This window comes from Triticum urartu, chromosome 2A (assembly GCF_056163025.1).
Source record: "Triticum urartu cultivar PI428250 chromosome 2A, HENAU_Tu73, whole genome shotgun sequence".
Taxonomy (NCBI): domain Eukaryota; kingdom Viridiplantae; phylum Streptophyta; class Magnoliopsida; order Poales; family Poaceae; genus Triticum; species Triticum urartu.
In genome coordinates, this window is record NC_141874.1 from 209,273,038 (window position 1) to 209,292,444 (window position 19,407).

Consider the following 19,407-nt stretch of genomic DNA (forward strand, 5'->3'; position numbering starts at 1 on the left):
CCTTATCATTTATCTCTGGTTGACGATGACGCATTGCAACAGGAGTTTGCAGGCGCGCGCTCCCTCAACGCGGTTCTCTCACTTAATTAGTATCCGATTGATTCAGTCAATTCATGCATCTTACGTGCTTTCGGACCATGACGGCTTTGACGAGCGAGCGCAATTATCCGGCGACCACGAGTCTCAGCCAATTTAGGAGGCAAGTTTGAATTCTTATTCCCTCGCACGCCGAACAAATAGCTCACCTAATCCCTCAAACTTTGGCCTGCACCTGCACGTAATCGTATGCATCACTCTCTTGGCGTGATGATGTGACAATAATCACAGGATAAACCTTTTGCAGTTATTTCCCGGCAACACACCAAAAAGACCAGCGCAGCATGCTGTGCTTGACCAAGTACGTACTACGAACAAGTGTCGCCGGCTCATCGCATGCACATCACAGGATCTCTCGTATATAATCCTGAAACCATTTCACTACATATTCCATTCTTGTTTACTGCGTCGATCGTCTAGCTCGAGACATCGTGTGCGCACATGGCGTCGCTCGCTGTGCTCCTCCTGATCCTTTCTGCAGCTCGGGCCTCCAATGCCGCCGCCGTCCGCGTCGGGCTGACGCGCGTCCACTCCAACCCCGATGTCTCCGCCACCGAGTTCGTGCGTGGCGCCCTGCGCCGGGACATGCATCGGCACGCCCGGTTCGCCCGGGAGCTCGCGTCGTCGGGCGGCCGCACCGTCGCCGCGCCAACCCGGAAGGACCTGCCGAACGGCGGGGAGTACATCATGACGCTGTCCATCGGCACGCCGCCGCTGTCCTACCCTGCCATCGCCGACACGGGCAGCGACCTCATCTGGACGCAGTGCGCGCCCTGCGGCAGCCAGTGCTTCAAGCAGGCCGGGCAGCTGTACAACCCGTCGAGCTCCACCACGTTCGGCGTGCTCCCCTGCGACAGCTCGGTGAGCATGTGCGCCGCGCTGGCCGGGCCGAGCCCGCCGCCTGGCTGCTCCTGCATGTACAACCAGACGTACGGCACGGGGTGGACGGCGGGCATCCAGAGCGTGGAGACGTTCACGTTCGGTTCGACGCCCGCGGACCAGACCCGCGTCCCCGGCATCGCCTTCGGCTGCAGCAACGCCAGCAGCGACGACTGGAACGGCTCAGCCGGCCTCGTCGGGCTGGGCAGGGGAAGCATGTCGCTCGTCTCGCAGCTCGGCGCCGGCATGTTCTCCTACTGCCTCACGCCATTCCAGGACGCCAACAGCACCAGCACGCTCCTCCTCGGGCCGTCGGCGGCGCTCAACGCCACCGGGGTCCGTACGACGCCGTTTGTGGCCAGCCCATCGAAGGCGCCCATGAGCACGTACTACTACCTGAACCTGACGGGCATATCGATCGGCACGACGGCGCTGGCCATCCATCCCAACGCGTTCGCCCTGCGGGCCGACGGCACCGGCGGGCTCATCATCGACTCCGGCACGACGATCACGTCGCTTGTCGACGCGGCATACCAGCAGGTCCGCGCCGCGATTGAGTCCCTAGTGACGCTGCCGGTGGCCGACGGGTCGGACTCCACGGGGCTGGACCTGTGCTTCGCGCTGACGTCCGAGACGTCGACGCCGCCGACCATGCCGAGCATGACGTTGCACTTCGACGGCGCGGACATGGTGCTGCCGGTGGACAACTACATGATCTTGGGGTCCGGGGTGTGGTGCCTGGCAATGCGGAACCAGACCGTTGGCGCGATGAGCACGCTCGGCAACTACCAGCAGCAGAACGTTCACCTACTCTACGACATCCACAAGGAGACGCTGTCGTTCGCTCCCGCCAAATGCAGCACGCTCTGAAGACAAATGTACAAATACGTGTGTACATGCATGTCTGACTTCGTAGGTGTTTTTCATAGTTTTGTATAGTTTCGATTCTTTATTCATTCTTTTTTTCGGTTGAGTTCAGAAAGTAAACTGTATGCTTAAGATTTATTAAATTTAGAACCTTCAGCGTATCCTCCGACCTAGCCAGATATTAATCCCACTCACCTTTATGCCTCTTACAAAACAGAACTCGCAAAAATGGTTTTGCTAATTCAAAATCGACTAAGATTCTTAAAATCTCATCAACTGATACTAATCTCAGTCAGTAGTCAATGGGGACTTTAGAAAGTTTCAGTAAACATAGAAATAGCTGGTTTTCTCAACCATTTTAGCTATATGCAAGTCACATGATTTTCAAATTTGGGTAAATCTATTCTCTGACGGTTGATTCCTTTGTTAAGATTTGTGTTGTTTTGTTTTCTTGTGTTGTTTCACAGCTTTTTAAGCTGATTTTGACTTGCTCGGGTGAGTGAAATTTTCCTTAGAATTCATTTTGACATGCCCCTGTTTTGATAAGTCTATTTTCCTTAGGCTGAATTTTTTATTTTGCATTTCTATTGGGCTTGAAGCTTGTTACTCATTGCATGTTTTTTTATTTGTAGGTGTTTCTGCTTTTGCTTTTCGTTATATTATTTAGTCGAGTTTTCTTTCTTTACATTGGTATTTTTGCCATGCGCATTTTTGGCATCACTTTAGCTACCAGTGGCCTAAAAAGTTATTTTCGGACAGTCGATTTTTTCCGTTGATTTCTGTTATGAGATGTTTGCTCTTTTTTCTGTTCTGTTATGTGATGTGTTTTGGGCTGAGTTTTTTTAATGACCACATATTTGGGTTAGTTAATTCCTGTGCGACCAAACCCTCCCTCTCCCCCTTTGCTCTTTTCGGTTTCAGCTTTTTTTGGTTTTACTTTATTAGTCGGTTTTTTTCCTTTTGTGCGTATTTTTTGGATGTTGGATGAGTGTAAATGTATACACACATATACTATAAAACATTAAAATATATGCAAAAATTGTACTATTATATTATTATTCTTTGGATACTTTGCTGTGGCATGCCCTACCGCAAATATGACTAGTACACTAGGAGGTCATGGTGAGTACGTCGGTCAATGACAAGGGGTTGCACGCGACTTCGGCAGTCGTCGACAAAGGGGTGCAAACAGAGGATATTATGGATGAGGCGGCTACAATGCATGTGGATGAGGCAGATGTCGGAAAGAAAGTTTATAGAAACGAGGATGAACAAATTATGAAGGAGATGACACATCTTAGCAAAGAAAAAGATGAAACCTTGCGTATTCTATGTGGTCCAGGATTTATGCCAATTATACAAAAAGAAAGAGTGCATGTTAAATGTGAGAGCGTTGCTAGTTTAAAGGAGTCCATGCACGTGTATGCATGCACAAAAGTAGGAAAGAGTAGTTTGTTTCCTGACCAACATGCAAAAGAATATCATGGATGTCTTTGAAGAAATAATGGGACGTGAAAACCATGAAGGAAAAATAGGAAGAGGAGCAGTATTCACGTACAAGGGCAGTGGGGAGCAGAGGGTCCCAGATCTACGACATGGCAGCGGAAGCAAGTGACAGAGGGAAGGGAAAGGAAGTTGAGGATGTAGACGATCTACTAGCGAGACTTGACTTGCATGAAGATGATGGAGATGACTTCGTGTGGGAAGATGATCCGGAGGTCCCAAAGATCCAAGCAAAGTGGCTAGCTATTGCTAGGGTTCATACTACTAAGGGGTTTAGTCCGTCGGCCCTTTACGCGGATATGAGGTCTGCGTGGAATCCGGCAAAAGGTGTGCGTTGGAGGATGATTGAGAATAATTTGTTTACAGTACAGTTTGGATGCCTCGGAGATTGGAACATGGCGATGATTAATGGACCGTGGCTTTTCAGGAATCAAGCAGTGATCTTGAAGGAGTACGATAGATTTACGAATCCCAAATCAATCAGTCTGGACAGGGTTGCAGTATGGGCAAGAATCTTGAAATTGTCGGACAACTATCTTCATGAAGCTGTGATAAAAGGAATGTGCAGAAAGATAGGAGAAATCCTGGAGGTGCAGATACAATTACCGGCGGGTTATGTCGGCAAGTTTGTAAGGATAAAGGCGAACCTTAATGTGCATAAGAGGCTGGAGCGTTTTGTCTCAATTACCAAGGGGGGCAAGAAAGATTGGTATCAAGTCCATTATGAGAAGATGCCGATCTTCTGCAACTACTGTGGATTGATCGGGCATTGGTATGAGGAATGTGGGACGGGTGAACATGACGTGTCCAAGTTTGAGTGGGGAGACTTTATGATGGCCGATGAATGGAAGCAACATAGATCTAGCCGCGGTGCCGGAGCAGGAAGAGGTCGAGGCCGAGGGAGAGCTCCTTTCGGCAGAGGGTTTGCAGGTAAAGATGGAAATGATCCTGAGTGGTCGCGCTCAAATGGAGCAAACACGAGTTATGATGGCCATACTAGCTGGAGATGGAATGCATCATATGGGGTTCAGGGGGAACCTACAGATAAGATATCCGTGCAGCAGGACACTGCTTCATTAGGCCTGGAAGTGGATATGGTTGAGAAGGAGCACAGTGTAAGGAAGAGGTTGGCAGCTGATTCTGTGTCAGGAGGGATGCCAAGCCCCCAACGATCTATGGTTGTGGTAGACCCAAAATCTAAGGTTTCCAACATGGTTGAGATGTTTGATGGCAGCAATGAGAAGGGGCCATCCTCTACACCCCAGAAAAATGCAAACAGAAAGAAACATAAAGGGGAGGATGATGGAGTAAATGGAAGTGAAAACTCGGATAATGATAATGCAAGATCGGCGGCACTCTTCGTGAGTGACCGCCGGGCGCAATGAATATTTTAAGACTGATCTGTCAGGGCTGCGGGCGGTCCGAGACAGTTCAAGAAATCTGCAACTTGGTACAGTTGCATCGCCCCGGTTTGGTTTTTTCTCTCGGAGACCAAATTGTCTGCTACGAGAGCGTAGGAGATGAGATTCCGATTGGGTTTCAGGCATGGTTTTGGTGTCAGTAGTGAGGGATTGAGCGGAGGCCTGGTATTATTTTGGAATAGCGATTCAGCGGTCTCCCTAAAATCCTATAGTAGGATACACATCGATGTTTTTGTTCAGAACGATGCCACGGGAAGTAGGGAGTGGCGATTCACAGGATTCTATGGGGATCCGATGAGATCAAGGAGGAAAAGGAGCTGGGAACTGTTAACGTTCCTTAGAAATGAGTATGATCAGCCATGGTTGTGTGCCAGAGACTTCAACGAGGTGCTGTATGAAAATGAACAGTTTGGAGGTGTACAAAGGGAAGAATGAAAAATGGAGGGGTTTCGTGATGCAGTTAATTATTGTTGCTTTACTGACCTGGGCTTTTCAGGCCTTCCATACACTTGGGACAATAGACAAGATGGCAACAGGAACATCAAAGTCAGGTTGGATCGGGGTTTGGGAGATGATCAATTCATGGAGTTGTTTGATAATTCTTCGATCACCCATGTACAGACCACGGAGTCAGACCACTGTGCGTTGATAATTTCTATTAGCAAATCAGACTGGGCACAAGCTGAAGGAGGAAATAGGCCGTTCAGGTTTGAGAATGCGTGGACCAAACATGTAAATTATATCCAAACAGTGGAAGATGCCTGGGTACCACGAGTGGTAGCCTGCAAGAAGTCTCAGATGCATTGGGAGGAGTGAGAGATAGGCTGAGAAGCTGGAGCAGAGAAGAATTTGGCTCCGTGAAAAAAAACTAAAATCTATGCGCCAAAGGCTAGAATACCTGAGAGAAAATTCACTGTGGCAAGGTCCGACTACAGAGGAAAGAAGGTTAGTTAGGAGAATTTCTGAATTGCTATCAAGAGAAGAGGCGATGGAGAAACAACGCTCGAGGGTGACCTGGCTTGCTGAGGGCGACCGAAATACAAGTTTTTTCCATGCACAGACAAGAGAGCGGGCACGAGTTAATAAAATCAAGTCACTTCAGTTAAATGATGGCAGAACAATTATGGCCCAGGCAGAGTTGGAGGGTGCAGCAAGTGAGTTTTATCAGTCCCTCTTTACGGTCGAGTTAGATACTCATCTGGAGGAGATCACTGCATATGTTGAACAAAAGGTGAGTGATGCGATGAATGAGAGACTGTGCACACCCATAACTAACACTGAAGTGGAGCGAGCTTTGTTTATGATGCATCCGAACAAGTCACCGGGTCCTGATGGTTTCACGGTTGGGTTCTATATAAAACATTGGCATATTTTGAAGAACTAGGTCTGTAATGCTATTCGACAGTTTTTTGAAACGGGGGTTATGCCCGAGGTGGTTAACAGCATTGTACTGGTCCTTATTCCAAAGGTTAAAAACTCGCAGAACTTAACTCAGTTTCGCCCTATTTCGTTATGTAATGTGCTATACAAGTTAGCTTCCAAGGTTCTAGCGCTCCGGCTCCGTCCAATCTTAGATGAAATAATATCCGAGGAATAGAGCGCTTTTGGGCTCATCTCGGATAATGTTCTAACGGCCTACGAGTGCATACATTATTTGAGGAGGAAAAAGGGTAAGACTGGAGATTGTGCAGTCAAGCTAGATATGGCGAAAGCATATGACAGGGTACAGTGGAGCTACTTGAGGGCTATAATGCATAAATTGGGTTTTGCACAAATGTGGATTGACAGGATAATGGCCTGTGTGGAATCAATGTCCTTCTCAGTTCGGGTGAATGGGAAATTCTCTCAGATTTTCAAACGTACAAGGAGCTTTCGCCAAGGGGATCCCATTTCACCCTATTTATTCTTACTTTGCTCTGAAGGACTAAAAGCCTACTTAAATCTGTTGGTACAGGGCACTTGAGAAGAGGCATAAGGGTGGGTATCCACGCCCCATGGATTACTCACCTACTATTTGCAGATGATTGCCTCATCTTCACACAGGCATCACATGCAGGAGCAAGAAGAATTCATGATATTTTTGAGATATATAGACGAGGGTCGGGCCAACTTGTTAACCGAACAAAATCTGCAAAAATTTTCAGTACAAACTGTGATGATGATATGAAGGCAAGGATGCATGAAGGATCTGGTATTGCTCCTGAAGCATTAATGGAAAAATACCTTGGATTACCTACTGCTCTTGGTAGGTCCACGGATGAACAATTTGAAGGAATTGTCTCATCACTTAAAAAGCTGTGTAAAGGATGGACTCCACAATTGCTTAATAGTGCTGGTCGAGAGGTACTTGTTAAATCTGTTGGTCAAGCGATCCTGACTTTCTTGATGAGTTGTTTCCCTTTATCAAAGAACATGTGCAAGAAGATAACTAGCATATTAGCTCGGTACTGGTGGGGAGGAGATGAAAAGAAGAGGAAAATGCATTGGAAGAAGTGGATTGACATAGCCATCCCGAAGAGTGAAGGAGGCATGGGATTTAGAGACATTCAAATTTTTAACCAAGCTATGCTCGCTAAGCAGGGGTGCAGGCTTCTCACAAACCTTGATTCACTTTGTGCAAGGTTACTAAAAGGCAAATATTTTCATGATTGTGATTTTATGGAAGCTAGAAATAAAAGAAATGCTTCACATACTTGGCGGGCCACCTTGCATGGTCGAGAAGCATTAAAGAAAGGGCTGATCAAAAGAGTGGGGGACGGCAACACTATTAGGATCTGGGAGGACCCTTGGGTGCCTGAGAGCCATGATAAACACCCATTGGTTAAACTCCCAACTACAACTGTGACCCTGGTGGAAGAACTAGTTAATCAAGATAATGGTGGCTGGGATATGCAGAAGTTAGAAGCTAATTTTGTAGAACCAGATGTATCGATGATAGCCAGGATCCCAATGGGCAGAGCAGAGGAAGATTTCTGGTCATGGTTCCTGGACAGATTTGGAAACTTCTCAGTACGATCCTGCTATAAATTGATGATTGAACGGCGACGAGATGTGGAAGCAGCATCAAGTGCAAGCAGACCGGACAAGCTACTCTGGAAGAAATTATGGAGCCTCCAAGTTCCACCGAACATTAGAAACTTCTGGTGGCGAGTTGTCTTACGTTCTGTCTTACGTTCTAGGCATATTGAACATATTGGTTTCTGTCAAGCATGTGGGCAAAAAGAGAGTATTAGGCACGCCCTCTTTGAGTGCACATGGGCTAAGCTATTCTGGCTAGAAATAAAGAACAATATGTCCATCAAAGTACCAGAGCTACACCGTGAAACCTGGGCTATGGATTTGGTGGAGGGAATCAAAGTACAGAAAACTGAAGCATGTGTTATTCTTTGCGGTGCATGGGCCGTATTGACGGAGAGAAATGCACGTATGCACAGAGAGAGCTCAAGATCACTGATGCAGTCAGTGAAATGGGCTACTGATGTTGCTTATGAACTAACAGAGACTGGAAAGCAGCAGTTGACAGTAATTCCAAAAGAGAAACACAAATGGAAGCCACCAGACCAGTCTTACCTGAAAATAAACGTTGACGCAGCATTTGATGTTGATACACATCAAGGAGGCACTGGATTATGCATCCGGGACCATGAAGGAAAACTAGTACGAGCTCAGGCAATATGGTATGAGCATGGTCTCTCTGCTATGGCAATGGAATCATTTGCAATTCGAGATGGTACCCAGCTTGCTTTGGACCTTGGGTACAGAAAGGTGATAATTGAAACTGATGCCCAGAGTTTGGTGAAGTTGTGGAATTCTCCAGATATTGATCGTTCGGAGATTGCGACCACAATGAAAGAAATTCAAGAGCTTTGCCGGAGTTTTGAGGAGTTTCGCTTAACTTTTATTCCGAGAGAGGCGAATGAATTAGCACATCTTTGCGCTAAATTCTGTAATTCCTCTAGGATACGATGTCTTTGGATAAATTATGTTCCAGCCTTCCTCACGGCTTGTGTGATGAAGGAATGTACTCCCGCTACTTAAATCAATGAAGCTCTTGATTCAAAAAAAAGTCAACCAACTATGTACGTTTGGAAAAGGAAAATAAAAATAGAAGATTAGAATGTACACACCAAGGAGATCAGCTGCGGTGTAACAAATCACGCAACAGAGGTTAACTTAATTACGTAATATGGCCCGCGTGCCTTTTTTTGGCCGACCAATAAGAGTCGGTTTGTATCCTAGGCTATATATATTATTTACTATTGAGACTTTTAGGGATTAGACTATTTTCTAGAGTTTAGACAACGTCGTGTATCGACTATGAAGCGGCCTTCTGGCCGTTCGTCTTGTTTATCTGTGTGAAATTTTCGGTTATTAAGGGCCCGTTCTAAAGCGCTCCGTCTCCGCGCTTCTCCGGAAGCGGGCGGGAAGCTGGCCGAACGCCGCAGCTTTGAGAAGCCTGCTCCGCGGAGCAATTCTGGCCGCAGTGCAATTTTCAGGAGCTACTCCAGCCTAGCTTCGCGAAAACCAGGAGCAGAAGTTGCACTTTATTACATCTCAATGCCCTTCTGAAGTGGCATGCATAACGATTCGATATGAGAGGAGCGAACCAGCGTCCTCGCCCTGTGGGGTCCTCTTCTTTCTGGCCCACATTGACGGATGGGAAGCTGCCGCTGCTGCCGAACGCATATAGCTTCCCGTGAGAAGCTGGTTGGCCAAGAAGCTGGCCACTTGGGAAGCGAGACAGCTTCTGAATGGGCCCTAAGAAGATTACATTTTGGCGAGAGGATTCTCGTGATCGAGGATTTGCTAGCTATTGGCTTGAGGTCCGTCGGCGATGACGGATTACGTGTCGGTTACTTCTACTCCGACGGGAGGTGCCTTGTCAACCGAGGTATTGCTTGTCAGTTGTTGTTACCACAGCTTTAGGTTGCGTGTATCGCTCACGTAATTGGGAGCTTTCGTCGGTGGAATTTGCTCGAGGTTGTTGCATCGTGAAAGATCGGGCCAAATCAGCGGCGCATTCGAGGTCGTGCCCTCATCATACTTTAAAAGTGGAATTTCAGCGAAATCGTGTGCAAGTTTTTTATATAATTTTCTTTGTTCTTAGAAGGTAATATCAATGCCACTAATTCATTGTTTCTTACAAAACTTTATTATTTTCATTGTTCTTGGAGGTGTGAATCCTGACGCAGCCATGTAGCCCAGTTGCTGTGTGGTGACTATCAGTGTCGTATATCTATTTGTTCTAGCGGCCTGCGGCTCGGAGACTGGAAGATGTGGGGCGACGAGCCCCGTGCTTGTTATTGTTGAGGTCGCTGCGGGTGGTACCTGGCCCGTCGAGCCCGTGGTTGTGCCCACTATTTCAGTCATTATTACTTCTTGCGATACTGCCTGCGGGCCTTAGTCTGGGAGGCCTCCCTAGAGTTCGGCTGGATGTCCCCAGTTCCTTCGGATGACTCCAAGAGCAAGTCTGTGGCTTCTAGAATAGTAGCAGCCCCGCGTGTTCGTCATCATCGATGAGGGATATCAACTCATAGTTGCTGCTCTCGTTGTCTGAGATCAACACGACGTCAACCTAGTCGGTGCTGTCGTCAAAGGTGAAGCCGTCGATGACGCAGTCTTCCGGCATGTGGGTGATGAGGAAGTTGCCGCAGATCATCGCGACGAGTTGTGAGGTTGGGGCAGGCTAGTGGAGACTTATGAGGTCGGCGCTGAAAGATCGTGGATGTCGACTAGAGGGGAGATGAATTGGCGCTTTAAAATAATTACGGTTTAAGCTTGAACAAATGCGGAATAAACCTAGTGGTTAATTTGTCAAGCACCAAACCTACAACAACTAGGCCCACCTATGTGCACCAACAACTTATGCTAAGCAATATAAACTACTAGGTGATATCAAGATATATGACAAGAAACAATATGGCTATCACAAAGTAAAGTGCATAAGTAAAGGCCTCGGGTAAGAGATAACCGAGGCACGCGGAGACGACGATGTATTCCGAAGTTCACACCCTTGCGGATGCTAATCTCCGTTTGGAGCAGTGTGGAGGCACAATGCTCCCCAAGAAGCCACTAGGGCCACCGTAATCTCCTCACGCCCTCGCACAATGCAAGATGCCGTGATTCCACTAAGAGACTGTCACACCCATGATGCGGCTATATATCCCACGTGACGGAGCATGACTTAGAGGCATAACCGCATAGTAGGCATGTCGCAAGAGGGGTAATCTTTACACATCCCATGTACTGAATAAGAAAGGGATAAAGAGTTGGCTTACAATCGCCACTTCACACAATACATAAATATAGCATTACATCATCCAGATACAATCAAGGTCCGACTACGGAACCAAATAAAGAAAGACAACCCCTATTGCTAGGTCCCCAATCGCCCCGACTAGGCTCCACTACTGATTAACTGGAAACGAAACAACACAACGAACACGGTCTTCATCGAGCTCCTCCTTGAGCTCGGTTGCGTCACCTGCACAGTTATCATCGGCACCTGCAACTGTTTGAAGTAATCTATGAGTAACGGGGACTCAGCAATCTCACACCCGTGAGATCAAGACTATTTAAGCTTATGGGTAGGAAAAAGGTAGTGAGGTGGAGCTGCAGCAAGCACTAGCATATATGGTGGCTAACTTACGCAAATGAGAGCGAGAAGAGAAGCAAAGCACGGTCGTGAACTAGAAGTGATCCTGAAACTACTTACGCACAAACATAACTCCAAAACCATGTTCACTTCCCGGACTCCGCCGGAAAGAGACCATCACGGCTACACACGTGGTTGATGCATTTTAATTAAGTTAAGTGTCAAGTTCTCTACAACCGGACATTAACAAATTCCCATCTGCCCATAACCGTGGGCACGGCTTTCGAAAGTTCAAAACCCTGCAGGGGTGTCCCAACTTAGCCCATCACAAGCTCTCACGGTCAACGAAGGATATTCCTTCTCCCAGGAAGACCCGATCAGACTCGGAATCCCGGTTACAAGACATCTCGACAATGGTAAAACAAGACCAGCAAGACCACCCGTTGTGCCGAGAAATCCCGATAGGAGCTGCACATATCTTATTCCCAGGGCACACCGGATAAGCTAAGCGTACAGGAGCCGACGTAACCCAAGTTGCCAAGGGATGGCCCTGCACGGTTGTGACGCCCCCGTTTCAATCGTACACTAATTATACACACAAACATGTACGATCAAGATCAGGGACTCACGGGAAGATATCATAACACAACTCTACAAATAAAATAAGTCATACAAGCATCATATTACAAGCCAGGGGCCTCGAGGGCTCGAATACAAGAGCTCGATCATAGACGAGTCAGCGGAAGCAACAATATCTGAGTACAGACATAAGTTAAACAAGTTTGCCTTAAGAAGGCTAGCACAAACTGGGATACAGATCGAAAGAGGCGCAGGCCTCCTGCCTGGGATCCTCCTAAACTACTCCTGGTCGTCGCCAACGGGCTGCACGTAGTAGTAGGCACCTCCCGAGTAGTAGTAGTCGTCATCAACAGTGTCGTCTGGTTCCCGGACTCCATCGTCTGGTCGCAGCAATCGGGTATAGAAAGGGGGGAAAAGAGGGAGCAAAGCAACCTTGAGTACTCATCCAAAGTACTCGCAAGCAAGGAGCTACACTACATATGTATGCATTGGTATCAAATGGAATAAGGGTATCATATGTGGACTGAACTGCAGAATGCCGGAATACGAGGGGGATAGCTAGTCCTATCGAAGACTACGCTTCTGGCCACCTCCATCTTGCAGCATGTAGAAGCGAACAGAAGGTAAGTTCACCAAGTAGCATCGTGTAGCATAATCCTAACCGATGATCCTCCCCTCGTCGCCCCGTGAGAGAGCGATCACCGGTTGTATCCGGCACTTGGAAGGGTGTGTTTTATTAAGTATCCGGTTCTAGTTGTCATACGGTCAAGGTACAACTCCTAGTCATCCTGTTACCGAAGATCACGGCTATTCGAATAGATGAACTTCCCTGCAGGGGTGCACCACATTTCCCAACACGCTCGATCCCCTTTGTCCGGACACACTTTCCTGGGTCATGCCCGGCCTCGGAAGATCAACATGTTGGGGAACGTAGCATAAATTCAAAATTTTCCTACGTGTCACCAAGATCTATCTATGGAGTCATCTAGCAATGAGGGAGGAGTGGATCTACATACCCTTGTAGATCGCACGCGGAAGCGTTCAAGAGAACGGGGTTGATGGAGTCGTACTCGTTGTGATCCAAATCACCGATGATCCTAGCGCCGAACGGACGACACCTCCGCATTCAACACATGTACGGAGCAGCGACGTCTCCTCCTTCTTGATCCAGCAAGGGGGGTGGAGAGGTTGAGGAAGATGGCTCCAGCAACAGCATGACGGCGTGGTGGTGGTGGAGCTGCAGTACTCCGGCAGGGCTTCGCCAAGCTCTATGGAGGAGGAGGTGTTGGAGAGGGAGAGGGAGGCACCAAAGGCCAAGGTCAGAAGTCCTCCAGCTCCCCCACTATATATAGGGGGGCCTAGGGGGGGCGCCGGCCCTAGGAGATCCAATCTCCTAGGGGGGCGGCGGCCAAGGGAGGAATCCCTCCTCCCCAAGGCACCTAGGAGGTGCCTTCCCCTCTTAGGACACTTCCTTAGGGTTCCCCCCACCCTTAGGCGCATGGGCCCTAGGGGGAAGTGGCGCCCCAGCCCACTTTGGGCTGGATCCCTTCCCACGTCAGCCCATGGGGCCCTCCGGGATAGGTGGCCCCACCCGGTGGACCCCCGGGACCCTTCCGGTGGTCCCGGTACAATACCGGTGACCCCGAAACTTGTCCCGATGGCCGAAATAGCACTTCCTATATATAATTCTTTACCTCCGGACCATTCCGGAACTCCTCGTGACATCCAGGATCTCATCCGGGACTCCGAACAACATTCAGGTTACTGCATATACATATCCCTACAACCCTAGTGTCACCGTACCTTAAGTGTGTAGACCCTACGGGTTCGGGAGACATGTAGACATGACCGAGATCGCTCTCCGGTCAATAACCAACACCGGGATCTGGATACCCATGTTAGCTCCCACATGTTCCACGATGATCTCATCGGATGAACCACGATGTCAAGGACTTAATCAATCCCGTATACAATTCCCTTTGTCTAGCGGTACGATACTTGCCCGAGATTCGATCGTCGGTATCCCGATACCTTGTTCAATCTCGTTGCCGGCAAGTCTCTTTACTCGTTCCGTAACACATCATCCCGTGATCAAATCCTTGATCACATTGTGCACATTATGATGATGTCCTACCAAGTGGGCCCAGAGATACCTCTCCGTCACACGAAGTGACAAATCCCAGTCTCGATTCGTGCCAACCCAACAGACACTTTCGGAGATACCCGTAGTGCACCTTTATAGTCACCCAGTTACGTTGTGACGTTTGGCACACCCAAAGCACTCCTACGGTATCCGGGAGTTGCACAATCTCATGGTCTAAGGAAATGATACTTGACATTAGAAAAGCTTTAGCGTACGAACTACAAGATCTTGTGCTAGGCTTAGGATTGGGTCTTGTCCATCACATCATTCTCCTAATGATGTGATCCCGTTATCAATGACATCCAATGTCCATGGTCAGGAAACCGTAACCATCTGTTGATCAACGAGCTAGTCAACTAGAGGCTTACTAGGGACATGGTGTTGTCTATGTATCCACACATGTATCTGAGTTTCCTATCAATACAATTCTAGCATGGATAATAATCGATTATCATGAACAAGGAAATATAATAATAACCAATTTATTATTGCCTCTAGGGCATATTTCCAACAGTCTACCACTTGCACTAGAGTCAATAATCCAGTTCACATCGCTATGTGACTAACACTCAAGGTCACATCCCCATGTGACTAACACCCAAAGAGTTTACTAGAGTCAATAATCTAGTTCACATTACCATGTGATTAACACTCGATGAGTTCTGGGTTTGATCATGTTATGCTTGTGAGAGATGTTATAGTCAACGGGTCTGAATCTTTCAGATCCGTATGTACTTCGCAAATTTCTTATGGCATCTTGTAGATGCAACTACTATGCTACATTTGGAGCTATTCCAAATAACTGTTCTACTATACGAATCCAGTTTACTACTTAGAATAATCTGGATTAGTGTCAAAGTTTGCATCGGCGTAACCCTTTACGACGAACTCTTTTACCACCTACATAATCGAGAAAATTCCTTAGTCCACTAGTTACTAAGGATAACTTTGACCGCTGTCTTGTGATCCATTCTTGGATCACTCTTGTACCCCTTGACTGACTAATGGCAAGGCACATTTCAGGTGCGGTACACAGCATAGCATACTGTAGAGCCTATGTCTTAAGCATAGGGGACGACCTTCGTCCTTTCTCTCTATTCTGCCATGGTCGAGCTTTAAGTCTTAACTTCATACCTTACAACTTAGGCAAGAACTCCTTCTTTGACTGATCCATCTTGAACACCTTCAAGATCATGTCAAGGTATGTGCTCATTTCAAAGTACCATTAAGCGTTTTGATCTATCCTTATAGATCTTGATGCTCAGTGTTCAAGTAGCTTAATCCAGGCTTTCCATTGAAAAATACTTTCCAAATAACCCTATATGCTTTCCAGAAATTCTACGTCATTTCTGATCAACAATATGTCAACAACATATATTCATCAGAAATTCTATAGTGCTCCCACTCACTTCTTTGGAAACACAAGTTTCTCATAAACTTTGTATACACCCAAAATCTTTGATCATCAAAGCATACATTCCAACTCCGAGATGCTTACTCCAGTCCTTAGAAGGATTGCTGGAGCTTTGCATACTTATTAGAATCTTTCAGGATTGACAAAACCTTCCGGTTGTATCACATACAACCTTTCCTCAAAAATCGTCGAGGAAACAATGTTTTGACATCCTATCTGCAAGATTTCATAAATAATGCAGTAATTGCTAATATAATTCCAACAGACTCTTAGCATCGCTACGAGTGAGACAGTCTCATCGTAGTCAACTCCTTGAACTTGTCGGAAAACATCTTAACGACAAGTCGAGCTTTCTTAATGGTGACACTTACCATCATTGTCTGTCTTCCTTTTAAAATCCATATGTACCTAACGGCCTTACGACCATCAAGTAGTTCTCCCAAAGTCTACACTTTCTTTTCATATATGGATCCTCTCTCGGATTATATGGCCTCGAGCCATTTTGGAATCCAGGCCCACCATCGCTTCTCCATAGCTCGTAGGTTCATTGTTGTCTAGCAACATGACTTCCAAGACAGGATTACGTACCACTCTGAAGTAGCACGCATCCTTGTCATCCCACGAGGTTTGGTAGTGACTTGATCTGAAGTTTCATGATCACTGTCATAAGCTTCCACTTCAATTTATTGTAGGTGCCACAGGAACAACTTCCTGTGCCCTGCCACACACTAGTTGAAGAGATGGTTCAACAACCTCATCAAGTCTCCACCATCCTCCCACTCAATTCTTTCGAGAGAAACTTTTCCTCGAGAAAGGACCCGATTCTAGAAACAATCCCTCATTGCTTTCGAATCTGAGACAGGAGGTATACCCAACTGTTTTGGATGTCCTATGAAGATGCATTTATCCGCTTTGGGTTTGAGCTTATCAGCCTGAAACTTTTTCACATAAGCGTCGCAGCCCCAAACTTTTAAGAAATGACAGCTTAGGTTTCTCTAAACCATAGTTCATACGGTGTCATCTCATCGGAATTACGTGGTGCCCCATTTAAAGTGAATGTGGTTGTCTTTAATGCCTTAGCCATAAACTATCGTGGTAATTCGATAAGAGACATCATGGTATGCATCATATCCAATAGGGTGCAGTTATGATGTTCGGACACACCATCACACTATGGTGTTCCAGGCTGTATTAGTTGTGAAACAATTTCCACAATGTCTTAATTCTGTGCCAAACTCGTAATTGAGATATTCATCTCTATGATCATATCATAGATCTTTTATCCTCTTGTCACGACGATCTTTCAACTTCACCCTGAAATTACTTGAACCTTTCAATAATTCAGACTCGTGATTCATCAAGTAAATATACTCAACATCTACTCAAATCATCTGTGAAGTAAGAACATAACGATATCCACTACACGCCTCAGCACTCATTGGACTGCACACATCAAAATGTATTACTTCCAACAAGTTGCTTTCTAGTTTCATTTTACTGAAAATGAGGCTTTCAGTCATCTTGCCCATGTGGTATGATTTGCATGTCTCAAGTGATTCAAAATCAAGTGAGTCAAAACGGTCCATTTGCATGGAGTTTCTTCATGCATATACACCAATAGACATGGTTCGCATGTCTCAAACTTTTCAAAACGAGTGAGCCCAAAGATCCATCAACATGGAGCCTCTTCATGCGTTTTATACCGATATGACTTAAGTGGCAGTGCCACAAGTAGGTGGTACTATCATTACTATCTTATACCTTTTGGCATGAACATGTGTATCACTACGATCGAGATTCAATAAACCATTCATTTTAGGTGTAAGACCATTGAAGGTATTATTCAAATAAACAGAGTAACCATTATTCTCCTTAAATGAATAACCGTATTGCGATAGACGTAATCCAATCATGTCTATGCTCAACACAAACACCAAATAACAATTATTTAGGTTTTAATACCAATCTCGATGGTAGAGGGAGCGTACGATATTTGATCAACCTTGGAAATACTTCCAACACATATCGTCAGCTCACCTTTAGCTAGTCTCCGTTTATTCCGTAGCTTTTATTTCGAGTTACTAACACTTAGCAACCGAACCGGTATCTAATACCATGGTGCTACTAGGAGTACTAGTAAAGTACACATTAACACAATGTATATCCAATATACTCCTATCGTCCTTGCCAGCCTTCTCATCTACCAAGTATCTAGGGTAATTCTGCTGCAGTGGTTGTTCCCCTTATTACAGAAGCACTTAGTCTCGGGTTTGGGTTCAACCTTGGGTTTCTTCACTAGAGCAGCAGCTGATTTGCCATTTCATGAAGTATCCCTTCTTGCCCTTGTCCTTGTTGAAACTAGTGGTTTCACCAACCATCAACAATTGATACTCCTTCTTGATTTCTACTTTTGTGGTGTCAAATATCGCGAATATCTCAAGGATCATCATATATGTCCCTGATATATTATAGTTCATCACGAAGCTCTAGCAGCTTGGTGGTAATGACTTCGGAGAAACATCACTATCTCATTTGGAAGATCAACTCCCACTCGATTCAAATGATTGTTGTACTCAGACAATCTGAGCACAAGCTCAACAATTGAGCTTTTCTCCTTAGTTTGCAGGCTAAGAAAATCATCGGAGGTCTTATACCTCTTGACGTGGGCACGAGCCTGAAATCCCAATTTCAGCTCTCGAAACATCTCATATGTTTCGTGACGTTTCAAAACGTCTTCGGTGCCTCAATTCTAAACCGTTTAACTGAACTATCACGTAGTTATCAAAATGTGTATGTCGGATGTTCGCAACATCCACAGACGACGTTCGAGGTTCAGCACACTGAGCGGTGCATTAAGGACACAAGCCTTCTATGAAGCAATGAGGACAATCCTCAGTTTACGGACCTAGTCCGCATAATTGCTACTATCAACTTTCAACTAAATTTTCTCTAGGAACATATCTAAACAGTAGAACTGAAGCGCGAGCTACGACATAATTTGCGAAGACCTTTTGACTATGTTCAGGATAATTAAGTTCATCTTATGAACTCCCACTCAGATAGACATCCCTCTAGTCATCTAAGTGATTACATGATCCGAGTCAACTAGGCCGTGTCCGATCATCACGTGAGACGGACTAGTCATCATCGGTGAACATCTTCATGTTGATCGTATCTACCATACGACTCATGCTCGACCTTTCGGTCTCTTGTGTTCCGAGGCCATGTCTGTACATGCTAGGCTCGTCAAGTCAACCTAAGTGTTCTGCATGTGTTCCGAGGCCATGTCTGTACATGCTAGGCTCGTCAACACCCGTTGTATTCGAACGTAAGAATCTATCACACCCGATCATCACGTGGTGCTTCGAAACGACGAACTTTCACAACGGTGCACAGTTAGGGGGAACAATTTCTTGAAATTTTAATGAGGGATCATCTTATTTACTACCGTCGTTCTAAGCAAATAAGATGTATAAACATGATAAACATCACATGCAATCAAATAGTGACATGATATGGCCATCATCACTTTGCTCCTTTTGATCTCCATCTTCGGGGCTCCATGATCATCATCGTCACCGGCATGACACCATGATCTCCATCATCATGATCTCTATCATCGTGTCTTCATGAAGTTGTCTCGTCAACTATTACTTCTACTACTACAGCTAACGGTTAGCAATAAAGTAAAGTAATTACATGACGTTTATGTTGACACGCAGGTCATAAATAAATTAAGACAACTCCTATGGCTCCTGCCGGTTGTCATACTCATCGACATGCAAGTCGTGATTCCTATTACAAGAACATGATCAATCTCATACATCACATATATCATTCATCACATCCTTTTGGCCATATCACATCACATAGCATACCCTGCAAAAACAAGTTAGACGTCCTCTAATTG

At 46.1% G+C, this 19,407-nt stretch overlaps 1 protein-coding gene and 1 pseudogene across 1 annotated transcript; both read left to right on the forward strand.

Moving 5' to 3' along the window:
• The first annotated feature begins 362 nt into the window (after positions 1-362).
• Positions 363-2,003, forward strand: LOC125541412 (aspartic proteinase nepenthesin-1 pseudogene; annotated as a pseudogene).
• A 3,751-nt stretch (positions 2,004-5,754) lies between these two features.
• On the forward strand, positions 5,755-9,279 carry LOC147984576 (uncharacterized). The gene is made up of 4 exons (XM_087541166.1): positions 5,755-5,997; positions 6,555-6,625; positions 6,911-8,556; positions 9,143-9,279. Exons 1-4 carry the CDS (start codon positions 5,755-5,757, stop codon positions 9,277-9,279), a joined length of 2,097 nt encoding a protein of 698 aa, XP_087397292.1.
• Positions 9,280-19,407: the final 10,128 nt, after the last annotated feature.

What these genes read in the sequence shown, in the direction of transcription:
- LOC147984576 (XM_087541166.1), top strand. Translation starts at nt 5,755, where the DNA reads ATGGAGAAACAACGCTCGAGGGTGACCTGGCTTGCTGAGGGCGACCGA. An exon ending in CTGCATATGTTGAACAAAAG is followed by an intron (nt 5,998 to 6,554) that starts GTGAGTGATGCG and finishes GTGGATTGACAG; the next exon opens with GATAATGGCCTGTGTGGAAT. An exon ending in AATTGAAACTGATGCCCAGA is followed by an intron (nt 8,557 to 9,142) that starts GTTTGGTGAAGT and finishes TCGGTTATTAAG; the next exon opens with GGCCCGTTCTAAAGCGCTCC.